At 31.9% G+C, this 23,438-nt stretch overlaps 3 protein-coding genes across 3 annotated transcripts; 1 reads left to right on the top strand and 2 right to left on the bottom strand.

The window, feature by feature from the left end:
- LOC104750586 lies at positions 3,619–5,047 on the top strand. The gene is made up of 2 exons (XM_019237471.1): positions 3,619–3,982; positions 4,753–5,047. The coding sequence occupies exons 1-2, from the start codon at positions 3,878–3,880 to the stop codon at positions 4,837–4,839; spliced, it is 192 nt and encodes a 63-aa protein (XP_019093016.1). The 5' UTR covers positions 3,619–3,877; the 3' UTR covers positions 4,840–5,047.
- LOC104750585 lies at positions 5,197–8,733 on the bottom strand. Its single transcript, XM_010472402.2, has 13 exons — positions 8,140–8,733; positions 7,711–7,808; positions 7,532–7,618; positions 7,326–7,455; positions 7,167–7,236; positions 6,900–7,081; positions 6,669–6,811; positions 6,392–6,583; positions 6,216–6,306; positions 5,975–6,143; positions 5,779–5,889; positions 5,600–5,696; positions 5,197–5,510 (listed from the first exon to the last, which is right to left on the bottom strand). The coding sequence occupies exons 1-13, from the start codon at positions 8,242–8,244 to the stop codon at positions 5,447–5,449; spliced, it is 1,539 nt and encodes a 512-aa protein (XP_010470704.1). The 5' UTR covers positions 8,245–8,733; the 3' UTR covers positions 5,197–5,446.
- Positions 12,469–14,926, bottom strand: LOC104750584 (protein terminal ear1 homolog). Its single transcript, XM_010472401.2, has 5 exons — positions 14,187–14,926; positions 13,657–14,101; positions 13,274–13,396; positions 13,016–13,157; positions 12,469–12,925 (listed from the first exon to the last, which is right to left on the bottom strand). Exons 1-5 carry the CDS (start codon positions 14,773–14,775, stop codon positions 12,635–12,637), a joined length of 1,590 nt encoding a protein of 529 aa, XP_010470703.1. The 5' UTR covers positions 14,776–14,926; the 3' UTR covers positions 12,469–12,634.

The following is a 23,438-nucleotide window of genomic DNA, read 5'->3' as shown; positions in this document are numbered from 1 at the left end:
AAATAGTTCTACTTTTAGGTTTTTTCCATTTAATTAGTTTTACACACTCTTAAAATTATATTTTTTTAGTTTTACAGTTGATTAAATTCTATTAACATATAATTATGAATGTTTTATGCATTCAAATGTTTAAAACAAATATTTATGCAACTTTTTCATCTTTAGTTGGTTATTATTTACAAACTGACCTTAAAAGTATAAGGAATATATTGTGTTGAGTCTTTCATAACAGCATAATTTTGTAACTTCTTTCTTATTACACATTGTAACATTTTTTCTAAAGTTTACGAAGATAGTAAGTATATTAAGTACTTTTCGTTTAGGTTTTGTTAAAAAAAACATAATTGTTATACATGTTTTTCCTCAGTTATACCAGTATTACCATGTTGCCAAAAAAACTAGTATATAAATATTACATTATTGAAATCAGTTTGTAATTGAGAAATATGTGTCTTTGCAATCCTTCGAACTTGTAAACCACATTTACAGATTTTTATTGAACAAAAAATGGCATTAGGCCCGATTTTATCATCCTTTGAGTGGAACTTGTCATAATTCTTGTGTCTGCTCTCCGCACTTGCTTAAACAGCTCCGAAATAGTGATGACCTCCACAAACAAAATACACCTACGGTTCTCATTATCAATGGATGTTAGATTAGATAAACACATAGCTCCTTATCATCATAAATAGTAAATTGTTCATCATATCCCACATATGTCTTCAACATTAAACTATCCATGTGACCTTAACAATCTAAATGTATTTTGACATTGTTGCTCATTGTATCCTACAAATACAATACCAAAAAAAAAAAACTCAGTCTGTAATACTAGTTATACTACATTTATCAGTAGTACCAGTTTTACTACATTTACCATTAATACTACAAAAGCTCAAATTGGATGATTTCGGGTTCTATTCTACAATCTACTACAACTCAACCACTGAAATTCATTTGTTATCAATTTAAAGGCTCAATCGACCCATAAGCTATGGTAAACAGCCAATGTGAATTGCATAATTGCATAATTGCATAATCAAATCTATAAAACACCCAAGAGAAAAACCAATTCAATCAACTATTGTTAGATTATTTTGTTGAAGAAGGTATTTGGATTTTGAAGAAGAGCTCGATGCAGCTCCATAGTCGCGAAGAAGCGGCGGCGATGGAGAGCTCTGGCGATGAAACAGCAACGGTGGAGAGTTCCGGCGAAGAACGGCGGCGAGAGAGGAAGAGAGGATCGAGATCTATATTTTTTTCTTGTTTTTTGTTTTTAATTAAAAAATGAAAGAATAGAAGGAATGGTATTTTAGTCAGAACATATTTTTTTAAATAAGAAAGGGGTATAGAGAATAAAGAGGGAGATAAGAGATTTGTTTTACTCTAAGAGGGAGTTTTGAGATGTTTACTCCAATTAAATTATTTACATATAAACTAGGTTAAAACAGTCTTAAAAGTCCCTATAAATTTTTTACTAATCTCCTATCTCCTTCTCTATTCTTCATACCCCATCCCCTCTTTTTCAAACATATGTGTGAAGACGGTTTTACCCTCTTCATTTTCTGATTTATTTTTTTTAACCCAAAAAAAACAGAAACCAAAAAGAAAAAAAAATCAGCTCGACGTCTTCGATCTCTTCGGGTCCGCCGCCGGCGAGTATTCTATGATCGGAGCTCCATTGTTTTTTCTTCATTTTTTCGTTCTCCTTCAAAATGCAGGTGCGTTCTTCACATTAGAGTACCTTTTGATTGATTTTGTTTCTTGATTTGAAAATTTAAAAATTGAATTGGATTTGGATTGAAGATTGCTTAGCACATTGGGTGTTTTAAGGAGGTTTATGGGTCGATTGAGTTATCTAGTAGATAAGAAATGGATTTGGATTTTAGTGTTTGAATCGTAGTGAATTACAGAGATTGGATTAGAACCATTAGAACCCGAAACCATTTTGTTCGATTTTGATAGGAGAGAGAAGGTGGTGAAACTGGTAATACTGGTATATTTAGTAAAACTAGTAATACTGATTCATGTAGTACAACTAGTAAAACTAGTAGTCGTACTAATTAAGATTTTTTATATTTGTTGGTTTGGCAGGATAAAATGTGCGAGAACGTAAGCCTACGTTTTAAATTTGAAGGTCGTATGTATAGCATAATGTTCAAGAGGAATATAACATTGTTGATGTTAAAAGCAAAGATACACATGAAGATTGGGTTTGCTGAAAGTAACTTGAATTTGAAGTTGAGCTACAATCCATTAGTGGTAGAAACAGTAGAAACATCGGAACATTGTGAGCTTAATGATGATAAGAATGTTAATATTTATCTAGACTTTGTTAATTATGAGAAGCGAAGATGTATGTTGTTTGTAAATATCATTCCTTCTGAGTCTCAGCCTAAGCAAGTGCCCACAGTGCCCATAATGTCCACAATACCCACAGTACTCATAATGCCCACAGTATTCATAGTGGACCAAAATTCGGTTGATATGATTTTTGAAAAAGAAATGAAATCGCACCTAACGCAATTGTGGTCTTTAACATATTACTACTATATTTATTTATAAAAACCAGTTATCAAAAAGTCACACAATTCTATATCCGAATATAGGTAAGGCACGATCCGGATCCGGTTATCCTTGATTTTCCAGGATAAAGACACGTGGCATTTACTCGAGATAAATCCAGTCTGGAATTGTAAACACACACTTAGTTGTGTGTATCTTCCTGCACTAGATCTTTACCCCGTACCACCACCACCATCATCATCCCCCGATCTGCGACCCTTCTCTGTTCTGAGAAACGACGACGAGAAGAAGAAGAAGAAGAAGAAACTTATACGGCGAAAGAAGATTTAGCAGACGACTACAACAATGGTGAAGGTTTTGACCTATTTTGGCATGACATTGGCAGCTTTCGCCTTTTGGCAATCCATGGACAANAACCCGAAACCATTTTGTTCGATTTTGATAGGAGAGAGAAGGTGGTGAAACTGGTAATACTGGTATATTTAGTAAAACTAGTAATACTGATTCATGTAGTACAACTAGTAAAACTAGTAGTCGTACTAATTAAGATTTTTTATATTTGTTGGTTTGGCAGGATAAAATGTGCGAGAACGTAAGCCTACGTTTTAAATTTGAAGGTCGTATGTATAGCATAATGTTCAAGAGGAATATAACATTGTTGATGTTAAAAGCAAAGATACACATGAAGATTGGGTTTGCTGAAAGTAACTTGAATTTGAAGTTGAGCTACAATCCATTAGTGGTAGAAACAGTAGAAACATCGGAACATTGTGAGCTTAATGATGATAAGAATGTTAATATTTATCTAGACTTTGTTAATTATGAGAAGCGAAGATGTATGTTGTTTGTAAATATCATTCCTTCTGAGTCTCAGCCTAAGCAAGTGCCCACAGTGCCCATAATGTCCACAATACCCACAGTACTCATAATGCCCACAGTATTCATAGTGGACCAAAATTCGGTTGATATGATTTTTGAAAAAGAAATGAAATCGCACCTAACGCAATTGTGGTCTTTAACATATTACTACTATATTTATTTATAAAAACCAGTTATCAAAAAGTCACACAATTCTATATCCGAATATAGGTAAGGCACGATCCGGATCCGGTTATCCTTGATTTTCCAGGATAAAGACACGTGGCATTTACTCGAGATAAATCCAGTCTGGAATTGTAAACACACACTTAGTTGTGTGTATCTTCCTGCACTAGATCTTTACCCCGTACCACCACCACCATCATCATCCCCCGATCTGCGACCCTTCTCTGTTCTGAGAAACGACGACGAGAAGAAGAAGAAGAAGAAGAAACTTATACGGCGAAAGAAGATTTAGCAGACGACTACAACAATGGTGAAGGTTTTGACCTATTTTGGCATGACATTGGCAGCTTTCGCCTTTTGGCAATCCATGGACAAAGTTCATGTGTGGATCGCTCTTCATCAAGACGAGAAGGTTCTTTGATTCTCTTTCCCTCTCTCTCTCTCTGTGAAATCTGAAACCTTTTTGTCATAATTTTGGATTCAATTGCATAAAAAGTTTTCGATTTTGAGCTAATGTGACACCGAATTTAGGAATTTAGGTCAAACCCTAGACTGATCTCGATTTTTGAGAAATGGGTTGTTTTGTGTTCGTTTCTCATTTTGTTGAAGATACACAAGTACATAGCCATGGAGTAATTGGTTTTTGTTCAGTGTCTTAGTGTTCTTCACTATCTGCAATTGTTGTTATAGCTTTACCATGATTAGCACTTTCTATGACTCAAATGCTTAGATTATGGAATGTTGGATTATAGAAGCTTCAATCTTTACTTGTATTCGTTTGCGCTTACTTTAATTTGTGATGGATTGTTCTGTGGAAGAAGCACAGATTGTGATAAGGGATAAGAAACAGCTCACTGATATGTTCTCCTCTCTAGCCAAACATTAGTAGTTGTTTTGAGAAGCGTTACCATGATTAGATTATGAAATGTTGGGTCATGGAGATGAACAGTTTCATTTGGCCTAGGGGTTTCGTTAGACGCCTTGTTAAAGATGTCATGATTTAGAAGCTAAGCTAAGCCTAACTTTTGTTTGATATGTTTGATTCAATTCGTGATTGTTTTTGCTGTGAGAAAGCACAAAGTAGAGACTGTGATTAGGGAAGTGAAAAAACAGCTCACTGATATGTTTTCTTCTTGGAATTAAGTAGTAGTATTCTGATTATAAAACTGTAACTATGTGCAGCAAGAAAGATTGGAGAAGGAAGCGGAGGTAAGGCGGGTTAGAGCAGAGCTGCTGCGGAAAGCTAGAGAGGAGGATCCTCTTGCCTGATCTTCTTCTTCTTCTTCGGGAATCATATCAGTTCACTTCTTCCTGCACATTTTGTCTTTACTGTTATGGACCGAAATTGAGTTTGCATAAAATGACATTCCCATATATGCTTCTGAATGTGGTCGGATGATGATGATGAATAATGGCGTTTTTGTTGCTCTTCTTAACTAATGAAATACTACAAGTGGGGACGTATCAGCATTTTGTTCTGGTTTTTTGTTTTCCTCTAACTTGTACTGTAACTATATGTCATGGATTCATGTTCATGTACAAGTCAAACAGATTTCAGATGTCTGATGACAGACAAGTTTGAGCTTAGTAAGAGCTAGTAATTAGTAAGAATGTGAATCATAAAACTAGCATATCATCCTCCATCAGTTTCCATTAGACCAAAAAACTAGACCAGTTACAATTAATCGATACCAATGTAACTAAACTGAACTGAACCAGAGGAGACAAAAAAAGAAGAATCAAAAGAGAGAATAGGAAATGAGTTAATGGCCTATTCTCATACTCCACTTTTCTTATACAATAGAAAGAAAAAATAAAGTTTCAAGGTTGTTCAGAAATGCTGAGCTTTGAGTTGGGACTGACTTGGTGCTGATTCTTATGCACCCGCATTGGCATTCTTTTCCTCATTTGCGCTCTTCTGTGCTTGAATCAGTTTCCTCCTACATAACAGAAGCAAACAAAAAAATCTTCATTTTAACAGTACAAAATCGGAATATTATGCTCTTGCCTCATTATGAGAATGACTTACCTCTTGTAAGAGATATAGTTCTCTATCTCTGGTTTCTGCTCAGGCTTAAAAGCTAACCATTTTTCATTTGGACATAAACTGTCAAATGTTCCTAGATCTGTGCATCAATAAGATTGAGATTAAATTACTAAACAAATTTGCATAACAAACATAAACTAAGAGTTTAGTAAAGTTCGAACCTTGAAGCAAAATATTTGGTTCTTCTTCATAGCACTTCAGTTTCCAGAGAACAAGACCATTTTCTTCCAACATGATTGGTTCAGTTCTACGTGCATCACATATAAGCATTGCTGCAAATGGATTTCATCATGTTAAAGAAACAAAAAATCTACTGGAAGATTTGTTAGACAATTAACAAAAAGGGTTTAGACTTACTTCCAGATGTCATGCCCTTTGCCTCCACCATTTCTTCATGAGCCTTTTTAGCTTCAGCTCTAATTTGAGACATAATTAAGTTATGCTCTTCAATGGACAAAGGAGCTCTGTTTTTCTCCATAATGGATTTGGCAACATCATCTTGCATCTTCAGTTTGAACTGCTTCTCCTATAAGACAAAACGAGCTTTTAAGCAGAAAGAGTTTAAAATTTAAACCAGCTTTGCAGATTTACAAAATACCTTTTCCTTTGCAGCTGCAGCCCTTTGTTTAGCTTCTTTGTCCTTTGCTTTCCACTCTGCATTCTGGTTGTTAATGCAATTCCTCATTGCCCTGGAAAATATTCACAAATACGTTAACTCATAACGAAGTATAAGCCACAAGAAAAGTTGATATTGGCATATAAAGATTCACATACAATGTGCTAAGTGATTCATCACATAAGAAATTGAGAAGCTTGAGCCTTCTTGATGCATTCATCTTCTCGTACTCAGCAATACCCGCTACAAAAGTTTCAGGTGGGAACTCATCGCTTGAAACTTCTGACTGCAATAGGATCTCTCCAATAGCAGTGAACCAACTGCTGTCAGTCTCACTTAGAGACAAAGACCTGTAATCAAATTCAAATGCATCAGACACATAAGCAGAAAACAAACATATGTGTACTTATGATGACAGTTGAAAATGACTCATACATCTCTCTATCCTGTGAAATTAAATCCAACAATTGGATCATCATCGGGATAATAGAACAGTATTGTTGTCTCCTTGAGTTACGCCCAGATATGAAAAGTTCACGGACAACAGTTTCAGCTTGTCCTTCCATCAAATCAAGAGCCTATTAGGAAATTCACAATGAAACAGACATGAGTAAACAATTACAGATCATAAGTTAGTAATGAAGCAATAGAGAGCAATTAACATACCTTTCCAAAGGCTGAGCAAAACTCAAAAAGCTGGAATACATTTCCAGCTTCTTCAGTTGGTATAACAATGCCTGACACAGAAGTCAAGCTTATACCCTGAGGAAGTTGAGCCTCAAATTGTATCTCCTCTTCTAGTGCTTTAGTGCTCTTGCCTACCACTTTCTTCTTCTCCTTGGTAATATCTGTTTCATAACCGTAAAAATCATTAGCCTCTCCTTTTTATAAGACAAGTAGACAATTTCCAAAACACAAAACTCAAATTCTCACCAGCTCCTTTAGTATCTTTCTCAAGAACAGAGTCACTGTTGTCACTACTGTCTTCCATAGAAGCAACATCCTGCAGAAACCATATTAATCAAGTAAGCATAATAAAACTCGGAAGCTAAAGATCACAAAAACAAGGATTTATGTAATTGTATACAGTACCAGTTTTGGCTTCTTCTGATAAGCAAAGTTATCAGGCCCCTCAGCTTCAAGAAGCTCAGAGACTGAAGCTAATCCACTGGCTTTAGCTTTGTGTGTCAATATCCCAGTGGGATTTAGCCCTCGTTTCTTCCTGTTAAATCCTCACAACCATTTTTAAAAAGCTCTCTTTAATTCATAAAGCTCAATCTCAAAGACATGTAATTTACCTGCAAAAACTGCAATTGCAGATGCCTCTGCACTGAGGACATATCCAACCTTCCAGCTTTGCTACTTCTTCTGCATTCTCACCATACCTATGATTCAATATCAAAAACACACACATAATAAGAACACATAACCTCAGGAACATCTGATGATACAAGAAAACACAAAACACAAAACAAACCTGTTTATTAAACACTTATGACAAAAATTAATGGTACATTGCTTGTCCTTCTTCATGCCCTTGCACGATGCAACAAAGTCCATCGTCTTCTGTCGACACTGCAAACAAAACAAGCCAACATTTGAATCTTAAAAAAAAAAGAAACTTTAATATCATATACTTAACAAGATCAAGTCTTTAGCCACAACAAACAAAACCAAGTCTTTCGCCACAACAAACAAACTCAATTCTAAAGCGAGAAACAAAATCAAGTCTTTAGCCACAGCAAACAAACTCAAGTCTAAAGCCACAAACAAAACCAAGTCTTTAGCCACAACAAACAAAATCAAATCTTTAACCATAAACCAAAAAGAAAATCAAGTCTTTAGCATAACCAACGAAAAACACACAAAATTTCAGAAAATCGTAGAGTCGTTCTAAGGGTTTCACCTGGTGACAGGTTTTGCCATTACTTGAATCATAGATCCTTCCTCCGATGACTCGTACACCGGGATTGGTGGTGCGCCTTGATTGTTTCTCACCCTTGATAGCCATAACAACGGGGAAAGTAAAGGTGAAAAAGGTTCGAAATTTGAGGAACAATAGAGAGTCTGAATAACAAAATCGATGCAGAAGAAGAATTTGAAAACAACCAAAGAAGCTCAATCTGGAGAGCAATGGAGCAACTTTAAGAAAATTTGGGAAATTGAATAGAGAAGATGAGAAAACCAAAAGTTAAGGAGTAGTGTGGGAATCTGAAAGGGTTTTTTCCCTCTTCTTTAATTGGGCTAAAATTTCAAATAGAGGGAAAAAAATATATTGAAAATGACCGCTGTGTAAAAAAAATTTAAGAGGTAGAAGAAACGAAATTGGAATGTTAAGGGTGTGAATAGTAAGAGCAGTCGGCCGTATAGTATACCCTTGTAAAAGCGGTCCATAGTTAGTCTGCTGCAGCCTTGGATCATACCGCTGCAACCTGCAAACAACGCTTCATGAATATTAAATAAAAAATAGTCTAATTCGCAGACAGATTTGTCTGCTTCAATTGCTGCAATCATTCACACTCTAATATTCTCTTTCTTCCGTTTGTTAGATTATAATCTCTCTTAGAGCATGTGCAATGCACATAGATTCACCAAGTCTCTCAAAAAATAGTACAGTATTTAATTACTTTTAATTTATTTAAATTATTTTTTTTAATTTTAAATAAAATAGAAATTTAAACTAATTATATAGTGACATGTGGACAAGAGAGTCTCTCAAGGGTTTTCAAAAGTTCTTAGTTGAGAATCGATTCTAAATCTCTCTCTTAATTTTTAATATTTCATTAATTTATTTTTGTGATAACTAATTTGAGAACCTTGCACTGCATTGCTCTTAGAATCTCCATCGTCTGTGTTTTTTTATACATGTTAATTTTTTTTGTAACACGCTACTTTCTCAATATTACACGTGATATCAGAAGATCTTTTTCTTTAACACATTGTTTTCTTGTATTCCATGTTATTTATTTATCAAGATTACATATGATTTCTTCCAAAGACATAACTTTTAATGTTAAAAACACATTGTTTCTCCAAATGATATACCTTTTTCAGTATGACATAATTTTTTTAATTAAATGTTTTCCATAAGTAACAATAAGTTGTTGTATCTTTGTATTTTGTTCGAGGGCAGTTTTGAATTTTTCCCTCTCTAAAAAAGATTAGTTACCTGTATTTTCTGACACATAGTCACAAGTAACAAGTGATAGCATAAGATCTTTCTGTTTAACATGTTGTTCTCTTGTATTACACATTATTTATTTATTAAATTTACATGTAATTTTTTTCGAAAACATAAATTTTAATGTGAAAAACATATTGTTTCTCCAAATGATATGCATTTTTTAGTATGATATGACTTTTTTAATTAAATACTATGTTTTTTACAAATAACAATAAATTGTTGTATCTTTGTCTTTTGTTTGACGGCAGTTTTGATTTTTTTCCTCTCTCAAAAAAATTAGTTACCTATATGGTCATTTTTTAATTCTTTTTTGAATCTGTAGTTATCTACTAATATTGCCCTTTAATTTATGATGTTTATTTTTTGTTTCATTCCTTAGCATTATAATATGTTCAATGTTTACAAGGAGTTGTAATAGTATATGAAAATGAATCTACATGATGTTATTCTTTAAAATTCAGCAATTCTCACAAATACCACCAAAAAAAGTTTTTTTCTTCAAATTTAGCACATTGTCTCTTAAATTGCAAAAACAGAATTATATTTCAAATTAAATTTTTAAAACTAAACCCTAAATTCTAAATACTAAATTCTATGTGCTTAAAACTACATTCTAAATATAGAGTCGGTGATGGGTACAAGCAAGTGAAGCTGGTGCCATAAAAATATGTTTTTAATCGGCCCCTTTTTTCACCAAAATATGTAGTCTGTTGGAAACCTACGCTAACTAAGGGCCGATTTAAATAAAACAAGGCGCAACCTCATCTTCCTCTGTTTTAAATTAAGAGAAAAAAAAAAGCATCCACTATTGTACTCAATATTAAATTATTAATCAATTATACTTTATCATATTTAATGCAGAACTACAATTGTTAATCTATTAATGTATTATCTCCTTTTTACACTTGATAATAATGATTTGATGGTTAGGTTTTTACTTTTTTATAACTGCGAAATTTGGAGTTTTGGTTGGCACACAAGGGCGGATCCACGTTGTACTAAACAGGGGCAGTTGCCACCGTCAATTTTTCTGAGATTAATGTTATTTTATAACAGTTTTGAATTATGCTCCTAGTAAATATATGTTAAATGTCTCTAGTACTCTGTTTATTCTATAACGTTTTTTTTAACTTATTATTTTTCTAATTCATACAAACACAAGTAAAAAGCCCAATTTATTTTATTTAATTTCTCATTACAAGCCCATATTTTTTAATAATACTGGGTTACGTACAAGTTATTAACCAAATTTTTAGAAAGTTAGTTTAAAAAGAAAACAAAAGTAGAGTTTTTCATTAAACTATACTTCAATTCCTAAAATCTTTTTTAGCTTTTTTCTCTTTTAATTCTAGTCAAATTTTGCCCCGGATAATCTTTTTTTCTAGATCCGCCACTGTTGGCACGTATATGTGTGTCGGGCTACTAGAACATGTAAATTGATTAGTATTTTCATTTGTTTTAGAAATCGCTAAGCGTTAGTCGGGCGGTTGGGATGGGCCTAACACCTATTGAGAAAATCGGAGATTAAACAGGAATTAATCGGAGACTAGTTTTATGATTATTTTATTAAATTAAAAATATATAGTACTTAATATATGTATAATTCTGTTTATGTGAAAAGAAAAATATCAAATATAATATAAAACTATAGTATTGTCTTTAAAATTACGATTAACACATAAAAACGTAATTTTTAAAAAAATTATAATTTTAATCAAAAGTTCGTACATTAGTTATTGTAAAACATCATAAACTCTTAATTTAAATATCTAAATAACAAAAATATATACAAAATTAATCGGTATATACAAAATTAAGCGGGAATTAGTTGGATTTTGCTGTATAATTGGATAATCGATGTTACACGGGGATTAGTCATTAATTGAGGCGAAAAGGACAAATATAGCGATTTACGGGGCGTAATCGGTGCTAGGTAAAGATTTTTAAAATAGAGGTATTTTGTCATGAATATTCAAACCTACCAAGTGAAGTTCATTTTTGAAATACAATCACTAGGATACGACCTCTTTGATAATTACCTCATTTTTGCTGTAGTAGTAACTAAATATCCGAATTATGCAACAAAATATAAATCTTCTTTCGTAGCTTATACATATTTAAGCTAACAATTTCTAAACGTCCACAATTAATTATATATTTTGCGGATATGACTGTAAAAACAATGAGTCGAAGGCATATATATGATTCTAGAATTATGTTGTGCTTGCAGTCTATGAGTTCATAATTTTGGTAAGGCCTTGATACTTAAAACGTTTTGGTGGTTCTAAGGCATAAGTGAATTTAATTGTATGCTTTAGAAGTTTCGAAGTTGCATGTTCAAGTCATAAACACTACTTAAAATATTGGAGAACGCTAACTCTTTAAAAAGAGTGGATAAAAATGACAAGCAAATTTCAGAATTAAGAAGTGTTGTGAAAATCGTGAAGCAAAACCGGCAAGGATTATGAAATTGTAAGTACGAGTACTTGTTTGAAATTTAATCATTCCCAAGAATCTGTAAAAGTCAACACTAACTGATTAAATCGAACAAGCAACCCAAATTTTAACCAAAAAAAAAGAGAAAAATGATTAAAACCTAGGAGTATAATAGTACTACTACTAGGCTACTAGCTAGTGATTAGAGATTTCATAGCATAATAGTCATTAAAATTGCAGTGTAATTTTTGTTTCCAAGTATTAAAGTAAAGTGACAAGAAAGGCTAAAAAAAAGAGCTTAACATGATGACTGTACTCTTTCATGTATGTATCATTATCAATATTAATGTGCAAATAATTAGTTACATTCTATTTACGAACAAAAATTATGTGTTTACGAACTAGATCTTAAACTGGTTAACCATAGTAATTGAGACATGGGAACAATAAAACAAAATGCAACCCCCTACAAAACAAAGTGAACGTACAACCATAATATTTTGAGGACAAAAAAGGTTCCTACACATTTGTACAACGTTAATTTTGTTTTCTAATACAAAAGAAAAAGTTGCCAAACATTTCAATACTAACCAAAAGATGTTTTACACATCCAAACAAAAAACCTAAAAACAAAAGATGAAGAGAGAGAGAGAGAACGAAGAACATGATGATGATAAGGCATTGGACACAGAGCTACACATATAGATCGCAGCCTAAAAGCCGAAACCATCATTAAATTTTCATCTCCTGTTTGTATTTTTTTTTCTCCCCTTACGTCATTTCAAACGCCGCCGCTTTCGATTCTCTCACCAAGACAACAACAACCATCACTTCCTACCATGTCCTTGTCGGACACAAACCCGTCTCGTCGTGAGTTATTACTATTACAGCTCTCTTCATCAGCCACTGGCTTAACATTAGTATTATCCGAAGAGTCAACAATGACCATAGGCTCCGTCAGCAGCCCCCCGTCACGTGGCGGAGAGAATAGAACCGGCATGTACTTGTTATGCTCCATCTCTACTCCTGGTAGTCTTGCGTTCTTGAAATGTTCCTTTAACGACTCAAGACCCTTTTTTAAAACACAAAAACAAAACAGCTTATATAAAACCAGAGATTAAGATTGAACCTTTATTGTTTACTTTTTTTTTTTACTTAATACCTGGATTCGAGCATAAGTGACCTCACAGATCTTTCTAGTGTTGAAAACTCCCCAATGTTGATTGTGAAAGGTCTTGTAAAGTCTCCACACTGCTTCTGGTGATGTCATGTTCACAAACCCATATCCCACATTGCATTTGTTGCTAAACACAAAACACCAAATTTTTTAATTATTAATCACTGATTTACTCTTTAGTCAAACAAAAGTGGCAGGAGGAAGAAAAGAGTGATGTGTATATAGCTGTATATAACACATTACCTGAAATCAATAGGGAGGTAGACAAAGTCATAAGAAGACATAGGAGTTTTGTTCCCTTCTTTGATTACCTTTTGGTTACACTCGTTACAATGTGTGTCCAACATTTTCAAAAACAGCCTCTGACTGTAAATGGAAACAATACTATAAAATTGACTAGTCGATATTTGTTAATCTCCAAGGGACCAGAACATATACAAAAATAGTAACATATGAAATACAAATGAGCTTCTCATTTACTAATATCCATTGGGTCTTGTTGACTTTTTGTCAACCCCAATAAGAAGAGAAAAGCATTTCCTCGTTTTAGAACAATATCATCAAGCACATGCCTATCACCATCACAAGTTTTAATGAAAAAGATGCATGCTTTTATTTTTACTTACGTGTACTTGTTTGGGATGTTCTTGATCATCACGGTGGTTCTTCTGTCTCTGTTCTCGCCTGCGGCGATAGCGTTTTCCCTTATCATGAAACGAGGATCATCAAAACTCTTCTTCATATGCTTCTCTTGCTTCTTCTTCTTCTTCTTCTTCTTCTTATTGTTCCTCTGTTTTTGCTCGTACATTTGGTTACTATAGATCATCATCGTTGGTGGTGGATGATAGTGGCTGTGGTTGTTATCAAAGGTGAAGTTTTTATGGAAGCGTGAAGCGAGGAAGAGCTTTTTAGTTAAACCACCGGGACGGCTAAACTGGATAAACATTGGTTTACCGGAGATAAGTTTACCGTCCATCTCACGGAGAGCTTTTGCGGCGTCTCTAACGTCAAAGAACTCAACAAATCTCTGTTCTCTCTTGTACGGTGTCTCTCTCACTTGCTTCACTTCTCCTACAACATGATTTTTACAAAATTAACATAAAGTTTGAAACTTTACATAAAAAAAAAAATTGTGGTTTTTGTTAAAAACGTTTACCATAAGCTTGAAAAATGTGACGGAGGGTAGTGGAAGAGACGGTGGGTTCCAAGTTCATAACCACGAGCGTGCCTTGATTGTTTCCATCGGGAACAGCATTGAGTTGAGGAAACACGAAATGAGCCCAAACCGGTTGATTATAGACTTGTCCACGCGCCGCCGTGAAGTGGAGTTGATGTTGCATGTGACGGTAACGTATCTCATTGAAAGCTGTCTGCGAGGTTCTCAGGTTGTAGAAATGGACGGTCACGATCCCTTCGTCTGCTCTCTCCATTTGGACACCACGGACTTCGCCGAACAGTCCCATGTCTTGTCTTATAGATGACTCGGTGACGTTGCCAGTGACTGGAAACAGCATCAGGGCTCTGGTTGGTGCTACTGAAGTTAGTGGAAGAAGATGAGGTGGAGGGAGATGGAAAAAAGAAGGGTAAGACGGCGGCGGCGGAGGAGGAGGTGGAAGAGGGAAGTAGATTCTTGTCGGAATAAAGAAAGGGAATGGGTTTGGGTTTAGGTTTGTCGTCGCCGGTAAGAATTCCGGAGCTGTTGGGTTAAGGTTTGTTGGGTGACTGAAGGGTCCGGTGACTGACATGGTTTGGTTTGAAGGGAGAGAGAGAGGTTGTTTTGCCGGTGACCGGTGCTATGATGACTATGGGACGTTCGATCTTCTTCTGCTTCAGTGATCGTACTATTTCGTCTCTGTCTCTCTCTGCTAGCGCTTTATTTGGTGCAGAGGGGAGGGAGAGAGAGCAAAAAGTGGAATTTTTGGGTTTTGTTTTTATTCTGCAGAGTTTTGTAATTATTATTTTCCCAATTTTGAGTTTTTATTTTTTACCAACGCAACAAGTCAAGGTTCTTTAATCTGATGGTGATACTCACTAGTCCGAGAAATTTTACAGTTTTACCCTTGTGGAGGATTTCATTGCAGTGGACTGATTTGATGACCAGTAGATAAAGCGGTTAAGGATTTTATTTTCCGGTTAAGAAGAAAATAGTATAAGAGAAAAATGAATAAAAATGGCATCAGATGGCCTTCTTCATACATGATATGATGGTAATTGTATACATGTCGATATTTAGATATCCAAACAGAAATTTAGAATACCTAAATTTTCACTAATTTGGATTAATATCATTTTTTGTTATGGATATCGCATACAAATCTATTTTCAATTAAATATTTCGAAAAAAAATTATCCTACTATTCTATTAGATTAAATTATTTTTTTATAAACAGATGATTACTTTTTTTTTTTTTTTGAGACAGATACAAAACCATTTTAAAATAGTCAAATCTAAATATGGTAATTCCGTCAAAGATAACAATTTACCAATGCAATTCATGAATTATGTATTTTTTAGTAGATATTTGTCTAATGTGACTGTTAGCATATATCTGATATTTTCAGCAATATATACTACTACAAATTGATCTTTTTACAAAACTATGGTGGATTTTAAGTAATATTTTCTCTATTTCTAAAAGATGGATGTTTCAATAGTTTCACACATATTAAAAAAGGTTAAACTTTTTATGTCTTAACTATTTCTCTCTAATACTATCTATATACAAAAAAAGAACATATTTGTTGTTTGATAAATTTAAAATTACTACAGAAATATACATTAGATTTTATAAATAGAACACAATTTCCGATTAATTGGGTATTAGGTAATAACCCGTGCTACAATACGGGACAAAACATTTTAATATAAATTTTAAATTCGTCAAATGACTAAGAATTATATTAATCCGGGTGTTATAGCACATGTGCGCTATTTTCATGTAAATTAATAAAATTCAAACTTAGACGTGTTTAGTTTGGAACGGGAAATACGTCTCGTCCTAACTCATCCCCTAGTGACCTGTTTTATCTTGTTTCATCTTCTCTCGTCTCATCTCGTCTCTCGTTGCATCATGTATTATTATAATGTTTTTTTCTGTTAAACAATTACTCGTTAGACAATATTTATTAAAAGAGATTGAGTAAGAAATTTAGACGGGATACCAGAGTTTTCCATTGATTATATTTTTTTAGTTAGTTGAAATGATCAAAAAAATATAATTTCAAAAACTATATCATTTTCTTCAAAAATACCAAAATTTTCTAAGTGCTCGTTCCAAAGTAGTTAATTACATGTTGCATAGTTAATCCTTATCCAAATTAGTGAAAGCGTCACATTTGAATTTATCTACCTATATTTTTTTATTTCGTATTTTTATCTAAAATTTATGTCCCTTTTTAAAAAATGTTCAATTTATTGTTTTTCATTATTCGACTTACCCGTTTCAGTTTATATATATTATTTATTGTCTTAATATCATAAATAGACTGGATTTTTCTCAAAATTTAATTATTGTTTTTTAAAGTATATGTACTTAATTAGTAAATTAAATTACTTCAAAAACAGTGGTAAAACATATATTAAGTTAAATAATAAACCCTTTTAGGGTCTTAAATTTTTTAATTGTATAATATTACTCAAATTTTTTTTGAAAATAGTTTGAGTACAATGTTTTCTGTTATATGAATAACCAATTTCTGTCATTTTCCACTATTTCTCATCGCAATACCATAAATAGACTGGAATTTTAATTATAGTTTAATTTACATGTTCTGTTATGGTATGAAATCATATGCGTAAACATTAATATGTTTCTGATTATATTAAGAGTATATTTATAAGAAAAAAAAATAATCTTATGATTAAAGATTTTCAATCCGTCTTTTGATTCGATTTCAGTTGAAATTATTTAGTGTTTTTTGGATCTTTTGATTCGATTTCGGTTGAAATTATTTAGTTTTTTTATGATATCCATAAAATACAAACACACCCAGTGTTTGTTAAAAATATTAAGTGATTTACTTATGTATTTTCAAACTAATCAAAATATTTTACATAGTTTGCTTAGAGGTGTTAAATCAGAATATCATATTTCACTTTGATTTTAGTTAGATTTTAGAACAGGAAACCCTTCTTGTCCCATCTTTTCACCTCTCGTCCTGTCGCTTTCCGTCACGTTTCGTATTCGCTAATATATTTGCATAGGCTGAAATTTTGTCGTTTTTATGCAAATTAAACGATTTAAACATTTTAAAATATTGACATGTGGGATAAGATTTTTACATACATTCTAATTTTCCCCATAATGTACATTTTAAAGTGGCTTAAGGTAAAACTGTTAAACATGTCAAATATGTCATGCGTTCGCGTGAGTAAATAGTATGTCTGCTTCATACCATTTACGCTTACATATGAATAAATCGCTCTTGTTAATTTATAAAATATATTTGGAGCTAGAAAATAATACATAATTTTAAACATTAATACACATATTCTTTGAAAATAATTTAATTTGATAAGTACTGATATACACTACAAATTATTTAAATATTTTAAGACTTTATATTAGATAAATATATCTAATTAGATTTTTGTGTTATATTTTTTAAAACTCACATACAACCTACAATTGAATACTATTTTTAATTTAAAAAATCGACATTGCATTAATTAAGAATGTAATGCATGCTAATTGTCCTTTTAATTTTTCTATTTTTTTAATATATTATCTAATTATAATATACTTGTTTTGTTAGTTTGTGATCCATGTGACTTGTGTTATTAGATTGATATTAAATTGTGATGATGGATGTGGCCCGTGGATTATATTGGTACAATGATCTAAAAGAGCGAATTAGCTTATTGTTGCTTAAAAATAATTTTATTTAATTAGTTCTGTTGGTGTTAGTATGCAATATAGTGATTATTTTGTGTTGATCATCGTTATCATTCCCTTTTTCGTATTAAGACAGCTGGTTAATAACTAAATATGTTAAAGTTGTAATATTATAATATGCAGTGTTAATTCATTGGGTAAATAATTTCCCAATTAAATATTTAAATTCTTTTTTTTTGAAAATTGAATGGCATAATTCATAAGTTGAATACTTATATTTCATTTCCAAATTTAATATTTATAATTTATGTGATAGACAAAAAAATGTAACAATGAATTTATGTAACGAAAACTCTTTGTATTCAAGTTAAAATATTCATCATTTTTCTCAAAAATGTTAAAATTATTATTTTGGAGTTCTAGTAATTGATTAAAAAAAAATCTTAAACGGTTTTAATACAGTTCTTTGTTAAGTTATATCAAGTTCAACTGAATTACATAAAATCCAAAACTAATTATTTTGAAATGAAAATGGGTCATGTTTATTAACAAATCTTGAATAGTATATGAGATCTTTTCGAATACCAACGAAGAGTTTACCTAACTATGAAGTTAAAAAAAAACCGAATATCTTCTACACCATTCAATATCCGATTTATCAATGTTGTGAAACAGATATATAATTTAGATTTGAAGAAATGTTACAAAAATATTCACAAAAATATACCATTTAAAAAGAGTTAATAAGTAAACAATAATGAAGTATAAAATATTCTCGACTTAAGTCATCTGAACTTGCCGTTAGAAAAGCAACGGGTGGGTTCCTTTGTGATACCAGTTGAGAATAGTGTCTTCACATCAAGTTCATACAAAGACCTCACTATCTAAGAACAGAGAACAGAGAAAGTTCAACAACACAAGCCAAAAGTTCTGATCTAGACAGTAACTGACCACAGCGTTAGTTAACACAACCAACTCAACCAGAGAACTGAAAAGAGAGTTCATTTCTCTGATGCTATATGGAGAAAAAAACTGTGTATCAAGATTAGCTAACCTGAAGATAAATGCTTGTGTCGTACTGGCTCTTTAGAGCATACTCGTTGTAGACGGATGCCAAAAATGTATAGTAACCTGCATGATGATGTGCTGAATAAGCGTCTAGCACGAATTACAAGTTTTCTTTGATGCAGCAACAGTTTCGCAATTGCATTACTTACAACAGACTATGTGCATGAAATCACTTCCACACTAAATTCCAAGGGAAGGATATATATAAGAGCCAAGAAATGTAACTTACAAAGATAAAGGTACAGATGTATGCACCCGTAGCAATTGGAACAGCCACAGCAGTAGCACCTTCAGGAAGAGAAGGCAGCTGATTTACACTAATCCCTATCAGCAAGAGCGCAAGTGCTTCCCACTACAACAAAAAATAAGAAATTAAATCCCATTGAATTGGAGGTAAGGAAGGTCAAATAGAATATGTGTGATACTATTTCTTAACTATTTCTCTCTAATACTATCTATATACAAAAAAGAACATATTTGTTGTTTGATAAACTTAAAATTACTACAGAAATATACATTAGATTTTATAAATAGAACACAGTTTCCGATTAATTGGGTATCATGATCCATGTATCATTTGTTCATATGTAGAACTTGTATTTGGGTGCGAATAGCTCGTATGTGTTCCCCATTTTCACCGCAAAAGTTCATGGGCCGATTTGTCGTGTCTCCCCATCTCAAATGCTAACTATCTACTAAATAATATGCGTATAGGTTTTCTAAGCAATGTGTATATATAGATAATTTCGTATTGTTTATGTTCCAATAGAAGTAGAGTGCTCTTGTAACAACTACATCCCTTCTCACGTAAAAACATCGTAGAAACCTGGAGTGATATTGGTCTAGTTAGCCGATGTAAAACAGTAAAAGCTCACTCTCTTAAACAATTACATTTTCGTTCTGGCCATATTAGCCTACTCTTGGCTTTTGTTTCATAGATTTGTATAAGATTTCATCAATCTCCTATATTATTTTGAGATATAGAATGAAAAAAACTATTCTTATTAATTCTCTTCTTACGTCGACGAGATTATAAATCTGAAGTCTTCAGACAGAGACTTACGGAAGTATAGTTTTAAATAAGTTCTATGTATTTTACTTAATTATATATTATTCATATAGTATCTAGTACTTAACATTCTTTGCCACCTATTTATAAATATAAGGAATTTGTTAGAAATACCTTTTTTTTTGTCATTTTCATTTTTGTTCACCTTTGATTTTTAACGACCATTTTACCCTTACATGAAAATATTTTAATCAATAAAATAAAAAACAATTCGCCACATTTTTCGCCAAAAAACATTTCAAAAAACTTTCCGCCAATTTTTTTTTGTCAAAACAAATTTGACAAAAAAAATCGACAAAAAAAAATTCCCGTCAAAAAAAACTTACAAAGTTATTATAAGGTTATAAACGATTTAAAAACCTTATAAAAGTCTTGTAAAACCTTATAAAAACTTTGTAAATGTCTTTTAAAAAGTTTTTTAAAAGTTTTTAAAATCGTTTACAAGGTTTTTATAATAATTTTTAAAGGTATAAATTTCAAAAATTTTGGCGGAAAAATCCAATTTCGTAATTTTGACAAGATTTTTTTTTCAATTTTTGGCAGGAAATTTTTTCGATTTTGGCGGGAAAAAAATTCCATTTTTGGGCGGGAATTTTTTTTCGATTTTGGTGACTGTACATTCTCGCTGTCACTCAATGAAAAGGTAATTTGGTCATTTTGTACATAAAAATGTTTAGTTTTGAAAATGGTCAACATGAAAAAGTATTAAAAAAAAAAAGGACATTCAAAAAGAGGTATTTTTGAGAATGCCCATAAATACAAATACCATTTATTTTTTTACTATATAATTCAGACATCTCTCCTACCATTATTTTTTCTACAATCTCTCCTACATACATTCTTTGATGTATAAGAAATGAAGATCTAATTCACATTTTTAGAAACGTATATGCATTTGCGAATAAGACAAAGAAAAAAAAGCTCGGCCGCTCACACTAAATATGTACAATATGCTAGATCTACTTATCCTAAATCTACATTATTTTACGGGGGTTTTCAAAAATACATATTTTCCTATGTCATTTTTCAAAATTACTCTTTTATGTTGTCATTTTCAAAAATACCTCTTTTCTATTTCTATGTATAAATAACTAAATTCTAAGCCCTAAAGTCCAAATATTAAATTCTAAACCCTCAATACTATATCCTAAATATAAAATAGAGAAACCAAACCTAAAAAAAATTATAATAATTAATTTAACATATTGTAACTGTGTAAATTAGTGTGAACTGATCATTCAAGATAAAAAAAAAAAAATGTAGCACAATTGAACTGATTTAGTGTGAGAATATATATTAGAATATCACTATATGTCAATACTACTTTATTTTGATTTAATCCTACCAAGTATATGTAACCAACTTTGTATAAATATTGATTTACGTTAATGAATAAAAACACACAATCATTCACATCCGATTGATCTCCATGTGTTTCACGTGTACATAGACACTAAACACATTTCTACAACAGATCAAGTTGTTGATTGTCTTACCGTTTGCCTAGATTTGAGAAATTATTGTCTACGCTTTGTGTATGAACTTTTTTCTTCAGAAAAGATCACAATGCATCTGTTCCCTATTTGTCAATGTGTTGTTTTTCTTGACATTGTTTAAATTTGGATTCTTATATTTGTTCATATTAGTATACTATTAAAAATTGTTATTCGGAAATCTCAAATGGATATTTTACAATGTCAACGTCGACATTCACCACTTCTTTAGTTCTGTTTCATGTCCAAGAGAGCTAATCACTTTCCAACCCTATCTGAAAACAAAATACATGCTCAATTTGAATTGTACTTGACCTAAGAAATAGAAAAAAAAATAAAGCTCATACTAAATTTGTACAATATGCCAATTCTGATCTTAATTAAAAGACTTTGATAATAAGTACGCTATATTATATTATCAAACAAGTGTTTAGATTTTGCATAAAAATATTAAATAGCACTCATTGGATTTGCGGTGATACATTGATAATTTATAACATCCTCATATAACCAATCAGAGACATAATGTATATACGAGTGTAGGTGATATATGTATACATATATTGAGTTAGAGGGTGTAGTTGGTAGAACCAAAAACGAATAAAAGCAAATTCTTGTTTTAAGAAGTGTTATTGTTATACTTTTAGGGAAATTTATAAAAACATGCATTATCATGGAGTAAGGTTCGTAATTATGCATTAGAACAGTGAAAGGCACAACAATACACACAAACATCACTGTGTCTGACTATTTTGCCCTTATTCATAATGAACAAGAATTTGAATTTTTTGTACCAATCGACGCGATGTGATGACATGAGAAGCGTATGAGAAGAGAAGCAACAAATAACGTTTATAACATATTTTTGTTTTTGTTCATCAAAAAATTTAATTAAATATATAATGTGTTTTCTGTCCACACCAACACTAATATTTGTTTTATAAGTGAACTATGTATCTTATTAGTAATATGGTCACTAAATTAATTAGAATTTGGTTTTTCTTGGAAACTAACTGAAACAAAGCACTACATCAACATCCATTTAGCTATAGACTCACAAATAAAACACTACTCATTTTTTTGTCCTGAAATGATGAAGTCCATATATCCAGATGATTGGTCCACATCCATATTTCCATGATAACTGGCTGAACATATCTTTAGAAACTAGCTGAAACAAAACAAATTATAAGAGAAAGAAGCAGACAAAAGAAGTAAACACCTTCTCATGAAAGTGAAATTAATATATTGCCTTTAGAAGACGTTGGAGAGAGTTCAACATTTGTTTCATCTACAAAAATTCAGATCAGCATAGTATACTAAGAGAGTATAACACTTTTGAAACCAAACATCTTCATAATGTTAGTTATAACTAAGTTGGCAACTATTCCATGTACCATATGTTGGAGATACCTAAATTTTCTGTCCATCTAGACTAAGATGGTTCAATGAATCCAAAGGAAATCAATATAACAATACAGTGGTGTTCATAACTATACCCTAAAACCAAGAGGGATGAATGAACCCAAGGGGAAAAAATTTAAGTACGATGTGATAATCAAAACTATACCCTAAAGCCAAGGCAGACAGGAAAACCAAGTTATTTTTGCTGTGGTAATCAAAACTATATCCTAAAGGCAAGGCAAACAATTGAGAATCCAAGGAGAAACAAATTAAATTCGCAGTGATAATATGTGTATTGCCAAATATTATTTCCTTACTTTTTGACAAATAATTGAATTTCTTAGTGATTGTTGAAACTGAAACGAATGAGAAAGACAGTTGAAAGTCACACACAATAAAATGTTCGGAAAATTGCACAAAACAAATAAAAGTAATTACGAAATTTGAGTTTGGTGATTCAAAGCAAACAAGAAGAGGATAAAAACATATATATATATATATATATATATATATATATATATATATATATATATATATAT

This window comes from Camelina sativa, chromosome 16 (assembly GCF_000633955.1).
Source record: "Camelina sativa cultivar DH55 chromosome 16, Cs, whole genome shotgun sequence".
Taxonomy (NCBI): Eukaryota; Viridiplantae; Streptophyta; class Magnoliopsida; order Brassicales; family Brassicaceae; genus Camelina; species Camelina sativa.
This window is presented reverse-complemented; position numbering and strand designations above follow the sequence as displayed.